General features: G+C 34.1%; 1 protein-coding gene across 2 annotated transcripts in view; it reads right to left on the bottom strand.

The window, feature by feature from the left end:
- Positions 1-21,183, bottom strand: part of Fs (Follistatin) — a 223,662-nt gene that overhangs the window by 118,144 nt on the left and 84,335 nt on the right. For both annotated transcript variants that reach the window (XM_075312888.1, XM_075312889.1), the window contains exons 3-5: positions 16,898-17,083; positions 14,941-16,685; positions 6,244-6,382 (exon numbers count right to left, since the gene is read on the bottom strand). In XM_075312888.1, the coding sequence (XP_075169003.1) occupies positions 6,244-6,382; positions 14,941-16,685; positions 16,898-17,083 (2,070 nt within the window). The remainder of the gene's footprint in view (positions 1-6,243; positions 6,383-14,940; positions 16,686-16,897; positions 17,084-21,183) is intronic.

Genomic DNA, 21,183 nt, shown 5'->3' on the forward strand with positions numbered 1-21,183 from the left:
TTCATGAATGAAATGAATCGTTTTATTGAGTGCCTACACAACAAGATTAAAATCTTATAATTACAGTGCAGGATTATAAATGTTAAATAGATGCTATATTTCTACTTTTTAATAAGTCTTTTATTTTATTAAGAAAAGAAATATGAAACAAATTGTTATGTTTAATTGGATATGGTAACATAGATTTGAATCCGATTTTTGAGATCTGCATATCGATTAAAGTCGATTATCCGATACATGTTTAAATGGAAACTATAGATAATTGATATGATATATGCAACATAAGCATTTGTGGAATATGTGAAAATCAGGCAATATATTTATGTAAGTCTGAATAAGATCGGCTAATACATCTTAATATGAAATTTTTATAACGTTGGTTAATAAGAGTACACTGAAAAAACAGTGAACCCACCAGGAAGAAAAATTTTAGTTAATGTTAGAAAATTTTGATTATTTTTACAAAATTTTAACTTAATAGAAAATATATAAGACACTAGCGTAACCCGGCCCGCTTCGTTGCGCCTTCCGAAGCGTATTTGTAGGAACATTTTGCGTCAACCATATCCTTCGTGCGGAAAACAATTTCGAAAAGATTTGAATTCTTTCAAACAAATCGGACTACTTGCTTTTTTCGTTTATAGGTACAAATACGGCGGATATGCATATGTAAAACGGTTCGTCTTAAAAAATGTCGGGGAGAGGGTGTACCCTTTCCTCCAAATTTTTTTAAATAATGTTCTGTATTCAAGTAGTTGGGCAATCTTCTATATTTCTTGTGAATTTTAAGTGTGGTTTGTCAAGGAAAGGTATCCTTCTCCTCAACATATCTGAAAATTAAGCACTATATTATAATAACATACAAAGAATTACTGTTTCCCATCCAATAAATCGGAAAAAGCAAAATTAGTAAAAAAATGTTACCACATTAACATTTGCTAAAATGTTGGAAAATGATGCACCCTCTACGTTGGCTGCCAATTTCATGTAAATTTAAGTTCTTTACTAAAAAGAAGTCTGGTAGAAGCCTGTGCAAAAATCATAAAATTATATACCGAATTCCCATTTACGGGCAACCCTCTACTTTCAATTTAAGAAAAAAAAAAAAACGGACAAAAGGGAACCCTCTCCCCACCTTCGCTCCACTCCGACCTGATATCGGACTATCACGTACCCTATATTAATTTCACAACTACTCAATGGTCCCTATAAATTCTATCCAAGTAAATCGACAAAGTTTATTCCAATTTTCCCCTTTCCCAACCAGTTATCGAAAAATCATATACTAATTTAAAAATCATGTATAAATTTAATCACCTCCTCTCACGCTCCCTGTACATTTCCAGTAGATCGGAGATGTTTAAATTTTGCTCTATTGTTTTAAAGGGACGTCACTTTCCCCGATACAATATCGACAAACACCATAAAGTATCTACTATTAATATCGTAACCTCTCCCCAGTCCTCTGTAAATTTCAAGTAACTCGGTAAAGTTTAATTGTTTCTCTGTATGTACTTAAGAGAAGCAGATGTCTCCCTATGCCCTTTTATTTTTATTAAAAAATCAGGATCTTGATATAAATTGCATAATCTCACCCATTGTTTCCGTAAAATTTCAGTCGGGGGAATTTAGTTTTGTTTTCAATGTACCTTAAAAAACAAGTCGGGCAAAGGGGTGGTCCCCCTCCCCGAGCAAATATCGAAAAATAATGTAGCGAATTTTTGTCTAGATGCCAACTCCAACATTCAATGAAAATTTCAAGCAAATCGCATAATTTTGTTCCAAGTTTCAAAAAGTAGTGCAAGGGGGAGGTCCCCCTACCCGTCCACATATGAAATCATCAGGTACCCCATATTAATTCCATAACCTCACCGCATGTTCTCTGTAAATCTCAGATAATTTAGAGAATTTTAGTTTTTTCACTGTACTTTAAAAAAAAAGTCGAACAAAGAGGAGGTCCCCCTCCGCCTCCAAATATCAAAATATAAAGTAGCGGATCTTTGTCTAGATGCCAACCCCAACCTTCAATGAAAATTTCAAGCAAATCGGTCAAGTTTGGTCCAATTTTCAAAAAGTCCGACAAAGGGGAGGTCCCCCTCCGCGACCAGGTGTCAAAAAATGAGGTACCCTATTTTCACCACATGAACGCCCCCTACAATCTCTGAAAGTTTCAAGTAAATCGGTTCAGCCGTTTCGGAGCCAACTCGGAACATACAAACAAACAATCAAACAAACAAATAAACAAACATAGATTGAATTTTATATATGTAGATAATTATTTTTTTTCACTTGTTAAAGAAAATTTTGTATTTTGAGGGAAAAATTTGGAGTTCAAAATTGTAAGAATTTCTTACTTCTCTCATTTTGTGAGAAGTACGAATTTAGTAAATCTCTTTGCTTCATTTGTATATAAATTTTCCCGTTTTTTAGTTCATTTAACAAAGTACGAAAAAAATTAAAAGAGTAAAGAAAACTTGCTCCAAACGTAATAATTCCATGAACTGAAATAAATTGGCTTTAGTGAAATAGAGGGTTCATTTTTCTGTGTATCATGGCCAAATTTTGGAAAATCGGACGATACATATATATGGGAGCCACCGTGGTGCAATGGTTAGCATGCCCGCCTTGAATACACAAGGTCGTGGGGTCGATTCCTGCTTCGACCGAACACCAAAAAGTTTTTCAGCGGTGGATTTTCCCACCTCAGTAATGCCGGTGACATTTCTGAGGGTTTCAAAGCTTCTCTAAGTGGTTTCACTGCAATGTGGAACGCCGTTCGGACTCGGCTATAAAAAGGAGGTCCCTTGTCATTGAGCTTAACATCGAATCGGGCAACACTCAGTGATAAGAGAGAAGTTCACCAATGTGGTATCACAATGGACTGAATAGTCTAAGTGAGCCTGATACTTCGGGCTGCCACCTAACCTATAATATATGAGAGCTATATCGAAATCTGAACCGATTTATATGATTCTTTGCAAGAATAGTTAGTACTATGGAAGATTAGAAATTGCCAACTTTGAATAAGATCGGTTTTATGATTAAGTAAGAGTTTTATGGTCAAATGTGGGAAAATCGGGCGATACATATATATGGGAGCTATTCCTAAATCTGAACCGATTTCGATTAAATTTGGTAGTCAATTATATTATGTTGTGCCAAATTTGACACCGGTCGGTTAGTAAAGAAGCGTCTCGAAATCGGGCAATATATTTATATGGGAGCTATATCTAAATTTGATCCAAAGTTTTCCAAATTGAATGGCGTTCGTCCTTGGGGGAAAAACGCCATGGACCAAGCTTCATCAAAAATAATTGCGACCGGAAGCCTGCGAACAACAAATATATGAACAGACAGACGGACACCAAGGGATCGACTGGATCAACTCAGGAGAAGATTCTGAATCGATCGGTATATATTTTATGGGGTCTAAAATCAATATTTCTGGTAGGTATATTGTTATTTGCAGATCAAAGTTTTTTTTTTACCCTATGGTTTAGGGTATAAAAATGAGTTTTTTGGTAAATGTTTATGTTTATGTTGGTTTGGGTTCACATACGTTATGAGGCATCGCCCCACATTTTGCGTATCGTTTTAAATGAGTATCTTTACAAGAAATAAACTGTTGTTTGAATAAGGTCAACTTGACGTATATTAGCTGAATACCTTTACCATGGACCATTGTTGTACATGGTCTTTATGACCATGTAATGGTACCAGACATATCTGTATGTAACCTATAAAAAAACTGTTTTCTCTGCAAACAGTCCAAAAAAATTTCTCGACCATATAATGGTTTCAAATTTTATCATTTAAATAATAGAACATGTTTGCGGCATTTGAGAACCATTTAAATGCTTACTGCCAGTATACATTTTTCTCGGCTAGAAAATTATTTTCACAAAGACAAAATACATGGTTTCGCAACAATTATTTGCTATAGATATGCATTAAATCGATGCGGCAACCATGTCCAAACATGTTTTTTCTGTGCGTGTAGAATTGAAGTAAGGATACAAAATTCTCATTTAAATTTTTTTCTTCATGTACTATCAACGACAACTTAAATTTCAAAATTCAATCTTGACTTTAAGTAGAACATATGCTATGTTTCAAGTAAAAAAAAAAACTATAAAATAAAGTGCTGAGAAACATTTCCTATTTTTTAAACGCTTGTTTGCTTTGTAGTCAAGATACAAAAAGTCAACAAAATTGAAGACAATGAATAATTTTAAAGAATTTTTCTGAATTGTTAAAACCAAGTTGTCCTTAGTCGAACAAGATTTTTTGTCATGTTATGATACCCATTCTTAAGTCGAATCACTTAACTATAAGGACAAAACGATTTCTTTGAAAAGTGTATCGACTTTTGGACAACGAAAACCAACTTTGTAGTGGAGAAGTGCGTCTTCGATGTACTAGATATTTAAAATCTATTTATGATTCACTGTGTTAAACAAAACATTGATATTTCTTAAATTTAGAACAAATTTTCTGCCAGAGAGGTGGATGATCCCAATTCATAAAATTATTACATTGTATTTTGTGTATAATACTATTATTTACCTATTTTGTTAATTGCTTAAAAATATGTAAATAACAAAATATTATTTTTGGGAATAAGACAATTTTATTTGGTCTATGTACTCAAAAAAACTTGAAAGTTTCCAAAGATTTTGAGTTGATGCGTTTACGAGTAAGATTGGAAGATGCCTCCATGTGACGTTAAAATCTTGGTTAAAGAGTAATTGAAAACAAAGACAAAACTCATTATGGGATGTGATGCAAATGCTCATCACAATATATGGGGAAGTACACTCAAAAAAAAGTGAACTCTCTATTTCACTAAAGCCAATTTAACTTAATTTTAGTTCATGGAATTATTATGTTTAGAGAAAATTTTCTTTACTCTAATAATTTTTTGTGTACGTTAGTTAAATAAACTAAACCCGAGGAAAAAAATATACTCCAATGAAGCATAAAGATGAACTAAATTCATGTCTTCCAGAAAATAGTTCAGCATTTCTTTAAATTTGTAAATTTTACCAAAAATGCGTCCATCATGAACTTCGTATGTCACTAAAGACATTCTTGCAATTTTGAACACCAAGTTTTTCCTTCAAACTACAAATTTTTCTTTAACATGTGAAAAAACTTAGTTATGTCTAATAAATTTTCTTGAATTTGTCGAAAAATATGTACTTGTTTTTATGACATCGGCGTGATGCCAACGTTTGTAATACTGTTTAGTTAAAATTTTCTACAAATATTCAAAATTTTCTAAAATTAACCGAAAGTTTTCTTCCTGGTGGGTTCACTGTTTTTTCAGTGTAGTGACATTAATACCACTAACTACAGGCAAGACGTTTTCAGTCCACTCCTGGTTTCACTGAAACAACTATTATCGTGGGGCCAACGATTTCACGTTCTTAAAATACGAATGATAATTTTGCTGCATTTATCGGCTACAAAATATTTTTATTTGTACAAAAGTCGGCAAACTTACAATGTCGCCATTTTGTCTGTGTAATTAAGTAATTTAACTTAAAACTTGGTGTCTTTCCATGAAAGAAAAGTTTATTTGACAGAGGTCAACTGGGCTTTAATAATTCATAAAACTTCTTTAAAATTAATGAAATCGTTTTTAAATTATATAGAAATAAAAAATATATAAAATATATAAATATATAAATTATATAGAAATAAAAAATATAAAATATAGAAATAAAATTTTATTCTGTAGAAACTTTTATCAAAATTTTATTTCTATAGATTTTTTTTCAAACTTAATTATATACGTATTTAATCGGCCTTTTTTAGTTTAATATATATCCCGTATGGACTACCTTGCAATTTAGAAGACGGTGTTAGGAAGTTTTAAGATACATTGCCATCGGCAAGTGTTACCGCAACCCAAGTAATTTAATTGTGGATGACCGTCTTTAGTAGAAGTTTCTACGCAATCCATGGTGGAGGGTACATAAGCTTCGGCCTGGTCGAACTTACGGCCGTATATACTTGTTTATCTTTACTACAAAGCAAAACAGCTTTCATTGTCGGCGACATATGAAGGCTGTATCAATTTAGCATATATTTTAGAAAAGTTAGAAAGAAAAGTGCCAAGGGTTTCCGAACAATCAGCATATTCTCAATGTCAGCTCTACAAATTAATTCTTATTTGAAACAAACCCTATTGAATGGAATTGTAGATATTGATAATAAGTTCCATAAATTCGTACTTACTTTTACAGTGTCCGCGGTATGCAACTTGTAGATGTGGATTATCTGTACGACAAGATCTCTTTCTCAGTTGGCATTCAGTATTATAAGTTCGTCCATCTGTACCACATACGGGATTTGAGGATCGTATGCTGTCTGTTATCTTGTGATAGTTTGGAAGGAAACAAAAAACAGGGAGATACATGAATATGTTTAGTTTTCAATTTTGAAAAAAAAAAAAAAAATAAAATAAATATGAAAACCATTACAATTATGAGAGATAAGTTATTCGATGTAGTATATTTTGACTTTAAACTATTATGTATTTAGGATATAATAACGTCGAAAATATGTCTGCTAGAAATGTAGGCCCTAGATCTCCTATAATAAATACTTTCCAACTATGTATGACCTGGCTTGCAGTTCGAATGTGTACAAGGAAGAAACAGACCGTTTTTCATACGTTTCGGTATAAAAATTTTATATAATTGTAACTCAAATTTTTAGCACATTGTTTTTAAGTGTAAGCATAAAATGTTCATAAACTGGTATAATATGTTTGGGACTTATGTTACTCACTGTTACCGTTGAGAATTTCTTGAAAGTGTCACAGGCCATAGAAGGAGGCACACGCATTTTAAAAAAGTGGCACGCATTTATATCAGTGTTTTATACAGGCGTAGTGAAATAACTTTTTTTTTTAAATTAGATCTTAACTCCATTTAATTGAAAATCTACAACATAAAAATTTTCAAGCCTACTTTTATGCGGTAAATGTATACACTGATATTATTATGATAAAGAAAGAAAAATTGCTCGCAAATATATTATTCGACTCGTGAAATCGATTATTTGTTAAGAATCTAATCATATCTAAAATCTTAAGTTTATTTGCGATCGAAATGTTTAAAATATATTACAGTATAAGTGAATGTGGCACAGTATGACAAAAAGTGGCGCAAATTAGTAAAAACACAAACACATTATAGTGGCACAACAAGAAGGTAGCATAAAAGTATCACCGATTAAAAAAGTCACACATTTGCTACTAAAGTGACACAACGGTAAAACTGCACCCAGAAAAAAGTGACCCCTTCTTTAAGTTAAAATGAACTCATTGTGAAGAAAGTTGAACTTCGTATAGCGCCAAAGCCATTTTTATTTGTTTGAACGATGTGATTTTCGTAGAAATTAGGAATAATGTATTCAATATATTAGTTAACATTTTCCTATATTTATGTACCACTATACTACAGAATGAAAAAATTTAACTAATTTGAATTCATATATGGAATGATTTTATTGAAATTTTTTCATTCATTTGGACAAATCTTACACATTTGTGGTAAAACTTTTACTTCATAATTAGAACTGTTTCCTTCGTTTTTAAATACAATTTTATTTATTTCTATAAGCAACTTTATCTTCAATAAAAGACATGTTTTATTAATATATTGAATATATTTATTAAGAATCAACAGCATCGAATCTCTTTGAAATATTAGTTTATTATTCCACTATTTCCAATTTCCGTGCGATATTATCAACTGTAAAACGCACTTTTTCTTCTTCTTGTACTTTTCACTTTTAATAAGTTGCTGCCTAACGATTTTGTCCTCCTTTTACAATTTCAATACCTACAAATATAAAAAAATCATAAAACATGTTTGTTCCAAAAGGATAGCGTCACTGCATATTACCAAAATGAAAACAAATGAAAGGGTTGTTATTCTGCTGGTGTTTTCTTCCTTTATACACTATCACGAACATTGATAGATTTATTTTTAAAAACGAAAATTGTTCTCACTAATTTAAAATAACAAATATTTTATATATTTTATTTGTTATTTATTATATTATTTTACCATATTATTTTTTAACAATCTCTCCGTATACCAAAACAACGCGATTCCAACTAGAAAAAACAACCGACGCGCAAACATATCGATTACACCCACGCGCAAACACATCGATTACGATGACAGGTATCGATTACAGGTAGACAATAGAAATTTAGGAAAATTTCCTATATTCTAACAAGTGTGTTTCCTTAAGTTTTGAAAGGATTGCATACTTCTTAGTACGAATGAACTAAAATATTTTTCTATGCCAAGTGTTGTTCGTATGTATGAAAAACTTTCTATTATAAAGGAAGTCGCAATTATCATTTTATAAGAAATTTTACTAATTTTGAGGTTTTAGTTCGGTTTTTGTTTATTTTTACGAATGCTTTGTTATCGGTGAATAAATTTTTCTTTTTCAGTAGTAAATTCTTATACCCAGCAAAGAAAATAGTATGAGTAAAATTCCATGCCTTATTCTAGTTAATGAACTATTCCTAACTGCTTACAGTTTAGGATTGTTTTACTGAAACGAGTAAATTTTATTATTTTTCACAAAAATTTACCTTGATGGAAATAAAATGTATAAACTATATTGATGAAAATTTTTTCCTTTAGTTTCGAAGGCACTTTTTTCTGGGTGTGATGTTAACCCTGAAACGCGCACTGTATCTTTTAAGATGCAACTAGAAACAAATTCTTACGTCTTAAAGTTTGTTACATTTAAAACTTTCGGGAAAATCTATAGTTCTTCTGTGCAGGGCTGTGGAGTCGGAGCCGGAGTCGGAGTCTTGGAGTCGGAGTCTGAAGATTTTGCTGGAGTCGGAGCCAGAGTCGTAGAAATTTTGCTCGACTCCGACTACGGCGAAACAATCTTTGAAAAACACTTCCTATCTTTGTAACTAAAGAAATATTTCGACAAATTAGATTCCATTAGGGTTTTTAATCGAACAACGAAAAACGAATTAATGGATTTCAGGCCATTCAAAGTGTATTTATATTGTGAAATTTCACGGTGATATAAAAAGTACACTGAAAAAACAGTGAACCCACCAGGAAGAAATATTTCGGTTAATTTTAGAAAATTTTGAATATTTTTTGAAAATTTAAACTAGACAGTAGAACAAACGCTGGCATCACGCCGATGTCATAAAAATAAGTAAATATTTTTCGACAAATTCAAGAAAATTTATTAGACATAATTAATTTTTTTCACTTGTTAAAGAAAATTTTGTAGTTTGAAGGAAAAAATTGGAGTTCAAAATTGCAAGAATGTCTTTAGTGACATACGAAGTTCATGATGAACGCATTTGTAGTAAAATTTACAAATTTAAAGAAATATTGAACTATTTTTTGGAAGACACGAATTTAGTTAATCTTTATCCTTCATTTGTGTATATTTGTTTCCACGGTTTTAGTTAATTTAACCACCGTACACAAAAAATTATTAGAGAAAAGGAAACTTTCTCCAAACATAATAATTCAATGAACTAAACGAAAGTTAAATTGGCTTTAGTGAAATAGAGAGTTCACTTTTTTTGAGTGTAGGTTTTACTAGAATATGGGATGAATTAATCAATTGTATTGTCCATTTTTAACATATTAAAATATCGATTTTTGACCCTATATGTACTCTTGATAAGGGTACAATTTTAAGGTAATATAGCAGCATTAGCGTAGCTAGACAATTTTCCTAGGGGGGGGGGGGTCTATAGCCCCCCTAGCTAAAACTTTATAGACTGAACTTATAGGTTCAACTAATGTTTTATTTCATAAAATTGAATAAAAAATAGACATCAAAATAACTCGACAATCAATTTATAATAAAGCAACTAAAAGTACCCTACGGGGGAATTGGTGCAAATTGCCAGTGACGGACCTATCACAGAACTGGTACCTGTGCTCCAGTTAGTTGCAATTTTCACATTTAGTGAAATAAAATTATCCGAATAACCTTTTGATCGACATATTTCAAAAGTTTTTTTTTTCATTTCGGGTTCGATTAGGAGCCCAAATTGAAAGAGATTTCTAAGAGTTTGTCCGAGACTGGTTCCTGAGGACCTGTTTATAGGTTGCTCCTGCTAAATTGTCCCAGGACGTGTCCTTTGGGATGAGTCCAAGACGCGTCCTAAAATGTAAGTTTACTCCATCAATGACAAACCCATGTTAAAGTGGACGGTCCCTTCCATACGTTTTGAGCAGAACTGGGACTGGTCCATACACACCAGGGACTAGTCCTGTACCCGTTCTGTGGTTGATCCATTTCCCGTAGGGTAGTTCCACACTTTTCCCAGCAAAAAATTGGGAGTTGTTCTAAAGGCACAATTTTAAAAGCACTTCCAAAAATGTCTTCACAAGGAAGTTAACTATTTTAACTACACAGGAAGTTTTTTTACTTCATTTTTTATATTTTAATGCGTAATTTTTTGTTTTCTTTTTTCCAATAGTTTAAAAAAGAGTAAGAATAAATAAAATGGTACAAATTATTCAAATTTTGCCACAAAAATGCTAAATCCATTATAGAAAAATCGATAATATTTGAAAATATTCGAGGGAAAACGTTTCAAACAAGCATTAGAATGCATTCAAAATCATAAAAAAGTATAAAAATTATTTATCACAAAATTTTTAATTCACATTCAAAACACTGAATTCGGATCACACCTTAAGAAGTGATGCAAATTCATTGCAACGGTTGTTGAAACGGTGGACATTCGTTCTATGACAAGTTCATATCACATTCATCGCTTCTCCGCCAATTTTGTACCACTTCCAGACCCAAAAAGAACATTTTCACTTCTTTTTGGCGACGCTTTTTTGCAGATAAGATATTAATTTATGAAAGAATAGTTTTAATATCAATTACTATTTTTTATTCAACTAAATCATAAGTTCAACCACAGCTTTATTTCATAAAGATCAGACTTCTACCACAACCCAAGTAATTCGATTGTGCATGAAAGTGTTTAGTGGAACTTTGTGCGTTGTACGAGTATATACTTGTTTAATTTTTATAAAAATGTAAAATCGTAAATAGGTTTTCAAATTCTGGGGGGGGCTAAAATTTTTCTGGGGGGGGTCTAAGCCCCCTCCCCAGAGGCCTTCCTACGCTTATGTATAGCAGTAGAACCTAACGTTCTAAACTTTTTTGGCAGGCATGTTGAGTTCGAAAATGGGTCATTCCGGACAATTTTGTGATATAGCACCTACATATAAACCCATTTTCCGATTTGTTTTAAGAACTTTTTCCCAGTCTAAGGTTTGCCAGAAATTTTGAATGTAGAGTTATTTGAGATCCATAAATAAATGCGGAAATTTCCCGTCGTCCCAGATTTTGTATATGGAGATAATTACTTGAGAAATCTCCATACACACCCGATATCCTTAGAAGCTGTAATTTTAAATTAAACCTCTGCCAACGTGCCACCTGAGCCGGTCTTTTGGGAGAATGTTTCCTTCATCAAAGTCACTCGAAATTCTTTACATTAAATTAATGGCATCTAATGTCCATAACTGATAGACCATTTATAAATCGATATTTCACCATTTTATTTCTATAGAAACAATATTCGTAACTGTCCAGCTATTCCTGTCATCTGTTTTTATTTTTTATAAAATGCCTATATAGATTAATACCAGGATTTTACTTCTTAAACATCTGGAAGCCTAATTATTTTTCGTTTTTATAAATCTCTGGAGATATTTATAAAAATTCTGGAGATTCTTGTTATCTACACATATTTTGATGGTCTCTATATAGTCTTGTGTCGTATTTTAATTTATTGGCCTGTCATTAAAATGTAGAGTTCTTTACATCCCTAAAATGCTAAGATTTGTCGTCGAGTCGTATCAAAATGTAAAATTAGGGTTCTTTAGGACATATAAAAACACATATGGCAAAATAGAATACTTATATCGGTCTATTTTTGGAACACTACACCTTAAAATTACAATTGGAATACTGTTAAAATGAGATTTAGGTACACCACCTGGAGTCGACTCCGGAGTCGAGGCTGGAATCGGTGTCGAGCAAAATTGACTCGACTCCACAACCCTGCTTCTGTGTAAACTGGAACCAAAATTGAAATGAAAACTCAAAAACCTACAAATTGTAGTATAATTATTTTTAACAGAAATAAAAGGAATGTTGGTAAAAAATTGTGTAGGGTAAAAATATATTTATTCTCTATGCTCTACTACAATCAAATTGTTTATTTGTAAACAATTTGATTGTAACTATATTTGTTTGTCTAAAATTTCGTTTAGGAGGAAAGAATTATTTTTCGCGTGTACCGATGAAGAGAGAAACATCCACAATTAAAGAGTAGAGTACCCTTTCGTTGTTTTTTTATGAATATCCTTTTGGAAATTTTATTTACTTGTATCATTTTTTATACCCTCCACCATAGGATGAGGGTATATTAACTTTGTCATTCCGTTTGTAACACATCGCAATATTGCTCTAAGACCCCATAAAGTATATATATTCTGGGTCGTGGTGAAATTCTGAGTCGATCTGAGCATGTCCGTCCGTCCGTCTGTTGAAATCACGCTAACTTCCGAACGAAACAAGCTATCGACTTGAAACTTGGCACAAGTAGTTGTTATTGATGTAGGTCAGATGGTATTGCAAATGGGCCATATCGGTCCACTTTTACGTATAGCCCCCATATAAACGGACCCCCAAATTTGGCTTGCAGACCCTCTAAGAGAAGCAAATTTCATTCGATCAGGCTGAAATTTGGTACATGGTGTTAGTATATGGTCTCTAATAACCATGCGAGAATTGGTCCATATCGGTACATAATTATATATAGCCCCCATATAAACCTATCCCCCGATTTGGCTTGCGGAGCCTCTAAGAGAAGCAAATTTCATCCGATCCGGCTGAAATTTGGTACATGGTTTTAGTATATGGTCTTTAACAACCACGCAAAAATTGGTCCACATCGGTCAACAATTATATGTAGCCCCCATATAAACCGATCCCCCGATTTGGCTCGCGGATCCTCAAAGAGAAGCAAATTTCATCGGATTCGGCTGAAATTTGGTACATGGTGTAAGTATATGGTCTCTAATGACCATGCAAAAATTGGTCCACATCGGTGCATAATTATTATATATAGCCCCATATAAACCGATCACCAGATTTGACCTCCACAGCCTCTTGGAAGGCCAAAATTCATCTGATTCAGTTGATATTTGGTACGTGGTGTTAATATATGGCCTCAAACACCCATGCAAAAATTGGTCGAAATCGGTCCATATAAACCGATCCCCAGATTTGACCTCCGGGGCCCCTTGGAAGAACAAAATTCATCCGATTAGATTGAAATTTGGTACGTGATGTTAGTATATGGTATCCAACAACCATGTATTAATTGGTTCATATCAGTCCATAATTATATATATAAACCGATCCCCAGATTTGACCTCCGATGCCTTTTGGAGAAGCAAAATTCATCCGATCTGGTTGAAATTTGGTACATGGTGGTAGTATATGATATTTAACAACCATGCCAAAAGTGGTCCATATCAGTCCATAATCATATATAGCCCCCATATAAACCGATCCAGAGATTTGGTTTTGGAGCCTCTGGAGGAGCAAATTTCATCCGAGTCAGTAGAAATTTGGTACATTGTGCTAGTATATGGCCGTTAACAACCATGCCTAACTAGGTTCATATCGGTCTATAGTTATATATAGCCCTCAGATAAATCGATCCCCAATCATACAAAACTTGGTCCATATCAAGTTCATAATTGTTTATAGCCCCCATATTTAAATTCTGGCTCCCTACGTACCGTGCAAAAGTTCATATCTATTCGTAATTATTTGTAGACTTACCTACACATACCTTTTTTGTCTAATATATACCACGTATGGACTAACTCACAATTTAGAAAACGATTTAAGATACCACAACCCAAGTAATTCGATTGTGGATGACAGTCTTTCGTAGAAGTTTCTACACAATCCATAGTGGAGGGTACATAAGATTCGGCCTGGCCGAACTTACGGCCATATATACTTGTTTATATTTCCTTTGTCTGAATATTTTGACTTACTCCTCGATTTATTTTGACGCCACATGAAGAAACAATTATGCCGATGTAGGTACACATACATAAAAATATGCTCACAAGACTCAGTTATTTCAAATATCGCTGTCGCAGTCTTGTCTCCGAATACACATTTTTATATTCAAATTAAATAATAATGAAGCATATCAATTTTTTTACAAAGCCTCATTAACAGGCCAATGGTATTTCCCCATCAAAGTCCCGAAAAAATCCCCAATTTGGACACAAATTCCCAATACTGGCAACACTTGGAAATATTAACGATATCATTTATTGTTTTCGTCTATGTTGCTTTATTTTATTGGGTTGTTTTTTCATAAATGTATGGAGGTCTAGCGAAAAATTTTCTAGCAATAGACAAGTATATCTGGCCGAGCCGGCTCTCAAATATATTAGTTTCCTATGGAACCGCCACATTTTTAACTTTAGGCAAATCGGAAAACATTGAGTTGTCTAAAAGTGCAAGAAATCAATCAGAAAAGGAATCATGGACCGATATATACATCCATCTTCCAAATTGGTCTGCCAAAACGCCAATCTGTGCCGTATTTCAGGACGATAGCGCCAGTAACTTATCACCATTCTTTGGTGGTGGTTATAAAAATGCTAAACATTTGCTAGGAAAAGTCTTAAAATCCGCCCATTAGAAATATATGACAAAAGTGTGTTATTCGTTACAGTGTAAAAAAATACGAAGAACATTTTTTCGATATCTTTGCCATGTTCGGCCCTTTCCTGTATCGCTGAAACCACTCAACCACTACAGATATTCCTTTAAACTTCTTCATTTACCTACCGTTGCTCCATGTTGGCCTTTTGGAAATCCATGCAAATCATATTGATCAAAATACGTTTCGAATGACACAGAGTCAAAGTGATGCGATGTGGAAATTGTGTTGTCATTGTCATCTCTGTAACTGTTGATGACCGCCGTCGATGTGCCCTGGAATTCGTCTGACAATGTCTTAAAATTGCCACCATGATCGTGATGAGTATATGGTGGCTGAAGCACAGCATTCGCACCCCCGCCATTGCTATTGACCAAGGCGGAAGACGATGCATAAGTGGACATTACTGAGGACGATGTAGATGCAGCAACGGACGGTTGCAACTGCATATGTGGATGTATTGAAGCTGCTGCCGTCGCCGGTCCGGACAACGACGATGATGACGCCGTAGTGGATAATGGTAATGAGGATGATGCAGCTATTTCACTTCCGCGATTTGTTAAACGACTTTGATGTGAAGTACCACCGGTATCTGCAGACGCTCTTGAGGAATTTACAGGAGTGGTAGGAGATAGAAATTGTGATTGGGTAGTAGTTGATGTGGTGACCCAGGACGTGGGGGAGGTGAATGTTTTATTAGTACTTTGGCGAATGATTCCATTGACGATGCTGCTGGTGGTTGCAATAGTACTGGTAATGACAGTGTTATGATCCTTGTGATTCTTTGGAGGTTTTTGTACTTTGGGACGTTCCTTTCTATGATTGTGTCTATCATGTTTGCCTCTCCCCAGACCCGAATTCGGTTGACGGTGGTTCTTCTTGTTGTGATGTTCTTGGTGAAGGGGATCTAGGCGATCTTCATGTGGACGATTACGATGACGATGCTTGTGCTTTTGATGCTGGTGCTCATGGCGATGTTGGTTGTGGTTGTGGTGGCGATTATTGCGATGGCGATTTGGAGTATTCTCAGAATGCCGTCCACCTCCTTTCTGTTGTCTAACGTGGCTATTGCTATTGTGAGTTTCATTCAAATATTGATCCCGCTGCTGTGTTTTAGTTGTTTGTAAATCATGATTATTTCTATTTGATTTGGTTTTATGTCTAGACGGGGACTGGTTTCCAAATCTCATTGCATCATCCTCCTCATCATTGTGGTTGGCATTGCTGCTGCTGCTGGCGAAGCTAAAACCACTGTTGAAACTAATGCCCCTGCTGTGACTGCCTTCGTCGCCATTCTCGTCATCGTAGTCGTCTTCCTCATATTCTTCTGAGAGATCAGTGTCCTCCTCATGCTGGCTATTACCTTGGTGGTTGGTGCGTTGTCTGGCATATGTGTTCCTTACATTGCTAAAGAGTTGTATTCGTCTAGTGGTGGGCTTTTCCGTATGCTCCTCGACATTGGCGGTTATCAAAAGTCGACGATTGCCTTTGGGCTGCTGTTGCTTTTTACGTTTTGGTGATGGTGCTGGTGGCGGAGGAGGTGCCTCCTGTTGGTGGGCATAGTCTTGTTGCATATGTATATGGATTAATTTTCTTTGGTTTTGTTTTCCCGAACCTAAGTTTGTTTTTGAAATTTCACTACTTAAACTATGGGTGTCGCGTGACTGTCGCGACCTCTGCAAGTTGGCCAATACGGGCCCTGTCCTTTCGCTGTCGTCCGAAAACAGGATGTGATGTTGTTGTCTTAGTTGTTGCTCACGTTGCAATCGCCTGCGGCGGGCGGCCCCACATTCTGGCGCACAGACACATTTCGGCCGCCCTTTGCGTTTGACACATTTCTTATTGGGTCCACATTGGACATTTCGACAGCTTTCTGAAATGAAAAGGATATTCATTAGATTTGCCTTAAATATGACCTCAGATCATAGTTCTTATATTCTAGGGGAAGGAGAGGGGAGGGTTGGTATGAATTTACTTCTCGTTTTCCATTTTTTAAAAATCAAGTTCCGAATTCCAATCGAATGACGTCTAGTTTTTGTACAATAATTTATAGTTTTATGGAAGGTTTTTTCTTCTGGTAGATACCTAAGCATGGTGTGCATTCCATTCCGCCTCCAATAGCTGTGGCAAAGAAGTACTCGACATTAGTCGGTTCGCGTTCGGTGTAGGCGAATTCTTGATTGGCGCCACAGCAGTCACTCTTACTGATGTTGAACGAGAAGATTTCGTTGCATTTACCATTGCCCAAGACCGTCTGCCAGCATGCTCCAGCTGAAAATAGCATGCATAGAAATAAATGAAAGCATTAGTTAATCACACTGCTAGAATATCAGAAATATTCCCAAATAAAATGCCCAGAAGTTTGTGTTAATAGAGGTCGTCCATAAAGCGATTTCTTGTTGTTCGTGGTCATGTTAGAAAAGTGTGCTGATCAATGGAATGGGAAAGCTTGCCATAGTAAAAGAAGAGGCGCGAAAATCGGACGGATAGAATTATATATCGATCCAGCAAAAAAAAAGCGTCCATAAAAGTAGTTTGGATCTCCAATTTGTGATCCGGAAGTAATAACCAGAATGTTACATGTTTCCCCTGGAAAAGCAACATTATGCTTTTGAAACATGTTTGGGATGATCATATTCATTCTCAGCGAGTGCTTTTAATTTTAATTACCATGGTTCTTTAATAAACTGAAGCTCAATTAAAAAATAATAATTAATACACAGACAAAATAATATCATTAACTTTTAGGTTACAATAAATGTAGTCAAACTAGATTGTTAAATTCAATAAATGTTTTAATTGATATGACTAAATAGATTGTTAATGTGACAAAATATGAAGAAACAAATAACAATTTCTATTAATTAGTCAATTTGTTGACTTTTTGGAGTTTCAGACTATAATTTAACATATAATTAGCATTAGTGATGGTAAGGTTAGGTGGCAGCCCGATGTATCAGGCTCACTTAGACTATTCAGTCCATTGTGATACCACATTGGTGAACTTCTCCCTTATCACTGAGTGATGCCCAATGACAATACATATCTCGCAGTAGCCCAGATATGTGTTTTAGTTTACATTTCACACGCACAGAAAAAACATGTTTGGACATGGTTGCCGTATCCATTTAATGCTTATCTAGAGTATGTAATTGTCGCGAAAACCATGTATTTTGTCTTTGTAAAAATAAAATAGAGAAAAATATATGTTGGCAAAAAGCATTTAAATGGTTCTCAAACATGTTCTACTATTTAAATGATAGAATTTGAGACCTTTACATGGTCGGGAAAATCATGTACCTGACCATCCAATTTTTTTTTTTACTTTTTTGCAGAGAAAAAAGTATTTTTATGGGTTACGTATAGACATATTTAGAACCATAAATTTTTTTCGAGACCATTTAATTTTTTAACTTTTTTGCAGCGAAAAGAATTTTATAAAAGCATTGAGCAGGTACACACGATTTTCATTTTGCGCGTCAGTCGTGTGTTGATTGTTTCTTGGAATAGACGGTTAATACGGAATTGCTGTGTTTTGTGTTAACCCTTCGTTGCATGACATTGCATATATGCAATGTTAGTTTCTTGCCTGTCTAGCTCCTATTCTTTTACATATTTTTTTTTGTTATTCACATTTTGGAAGCCCTAGATTATATTTGATAAGGATTTTGTCCAGTATCGTAACAATTTCATTTAAATAAAGCGAAATTAAAATAAGCATTTTGAGTACCTCGAAAAATTTAACTTATTTGTTTTAATATTATGAAACTTTCTTAAAATTTTTTAAATGTAAATATAAAATGAAAAGTTTACGCTACGTATATAGTTTTATAATACAAATTATATTTGCAAGTGCTCTACAATGAATGATATCATATCTGCAATTTCATGCGTTTGAGCCGATATGAACTGTCATTGCATATATGCCATATAATTGCATATGTGCAATGTCATGCATTCAATCAATTTTTGTTACTACTAGGACACTTAACGACGAATATGAATATAAAGACGAGTATTTTGATGATGATGGAGATTTAAACACCGAGTTTGATATAAATCGAGGTCGTAGAAGAAGATTCGAGTTGATCCTTGCCCTACATCGTTGGAGAATCGTATAACATATAAGCTGCTGGGTTGTGATTGTTACACGTATATCATCGTGATAGATAGGTTAAATGGGTTCAACATTTTTTGCGGTGCTCTATCCCCTGTCAATATATTGGTGACAATTGTAGGTGTTTAAAAGCTTCCTCATGGTGGAAGACCGTTCGAACTCGGAACTATAGAGCTTAATATTGAATCGAACTACACTCAGTGATAAACAGAAGGTCAATATTGTGGTATCATAATTAACTGAAAAGTCGCCATTATACCTACCCTAAGTAAAAACGAGGGTCCAGATTTCCGTGTAACATATAAGCTGGTATATACCAAAACCAGTTTTCAGCATGTGGTACGCTCCAATTTCTTTGTTCCATCATCCGATTCATAAGCGTAGAATTTGACATAAACAGAGTTCCAAAGTCTCTTTTTCGACATACACAAGCATCCGCTGCTCTTACTCGGCACAGATGTGGCTCCAACTCTAGGTATCAGGTAATGATTGCTATGACGTTTCTGTTCCTCTTTTCTTTAAGCATGGTAGTTCTCCAGTCTTTTTCTTGTTTGGGTCACTCCCTATGTTAGAAGTTTCGTCGCCCCTCCGACCATTGCACTGTTCTACCTGGAACATATTGCACCCCGAGAAGGAATATGATCACCTCAAACATGTTTCAGAAGTAAAATGTTAGTTTTCGATGGGGAACATGTAACATGTTTGACGCAACCATGCTATCTGATTTTGGCAAACATTTTATGTTTGGCGAGAAAACAATTTTTTTAGTAAAAATGTTCCATTTTCCCCATCCATCAATAAAATTTTTCACTTAAAACATTTTTGATCTCATCGCTTTTCTCCTCTACCTGCGATATATAGAGATAACAACGTGGACTAAAGAAATTGATTATCTGCATGAAATTGCATATATGCAATGTTACGTAACTTTTGCTTCAGCGATCAGAATCGAACGAAAATTGGTTTACGGTATCATAACTCCATATACAACAATTCTAACATACTAAATAATTTTTATCCTTGCTCAAATTAAATCATGCAACGAAGGGTTAATTTATTTATTCAGAAGTGGCTTATGTGAACACAAAAAAAGGGAAGCGTAGTTGAAAAAAATGTACCTGTTTTTTGTTCTGCGTTTTGATATATGGTATAATTTATTTTTATTTGCAGTTACATGATGTCTGCGTTGGTACATTTGATGGGCACGAAGTAAATATGGAATGATTACTTATTGTTGAAATTGAACCAAAATAGAATGTGTAAAAATATGTGATGTTTGCTTGCACGACATTATAAATACAAATAAACAGTTAATTAGTTTATAAATAAATAAAAACAAATAAATAAAGTTAATTATGTGCTTTCTTTTGGCCTTTTCTCGACGAAGAAAAAAGTTTTTTCATAAAGATCAAAACATTTTAGGCTGTGACCATGTTCTTTTAACTGGAAGAAAGACATTTTTGACGAATACCTGACCATTGTCTTTTAATTGAAACAATTTTTTTTATCAATATCAAAACACTTTAGATGAGGACAATTTTATTTTTCTTGGAACCATGTTCACTGAGCCAACATGGTTGCAGGTGAAAATGTTACATGGTCGCCTCAAAAAATAGCTCCTATCATATTATTTTGCTCTTCGAATATGATTGTGACAATCATGTTTCTTCTCTGCGTGCAGAAACAAAAATTAACATTCCCAATCAATTAAATTATTTGTTGAAATCTCCAAACGGACCTCCCCTATCCTGAATTAAAAAAATATTTTTTAAGATAGCTATATTTTCATGTCAAGCTGTATTAACAATTTTCTCATATTTTATATAATTCTGTGGGTGTTAATTAATATGTTCGCTAAAAATTAAAGAAAATATAATTGTTGTGAAATCGGCTGTGGTTTGTATAGTGAAACACCCTTTTTGATTAAAGATAATTGTGGCCTGAATTCCAATCCATCAGTGAGTATAGTCTCAAATTAACAGATTTTATTTAATTAATTTTTTTTTATTTTGATTTTCAGGAGATTTCATTTCAAATGTCTCGGTAGGGAACATTTGTTGTGAACGAGCCCTTATATTTAGTATACATCAAGTCATTGAACAGACTACATCATATTTTTTCATCGTGTTACAAATGTCGAACGCTATATCGTTGCAGCAAATATATGATAAAGGGTGATACGGTCAAGGGAAAACGCGTGTAAATCGGTGAAATCGTTTATTTAAAAAATCAAATTAAATTTCTTTTTCAAGTT

The sequence above is a fragment of the Haematobia irritans genome, chromosome 5 (genome assembly GCF_050003625.1).
Source record: "Haematobia irritans isolate KBUSLIRL chromosome 5, ASM5000362v1, whole genome shotgun sequence".
Lineage (NCBI taxonomy): Eukaryota > Metazoa > Arthropoda > Insecta > Diptera > Muscidae > Haematobia > Haematobia irritans.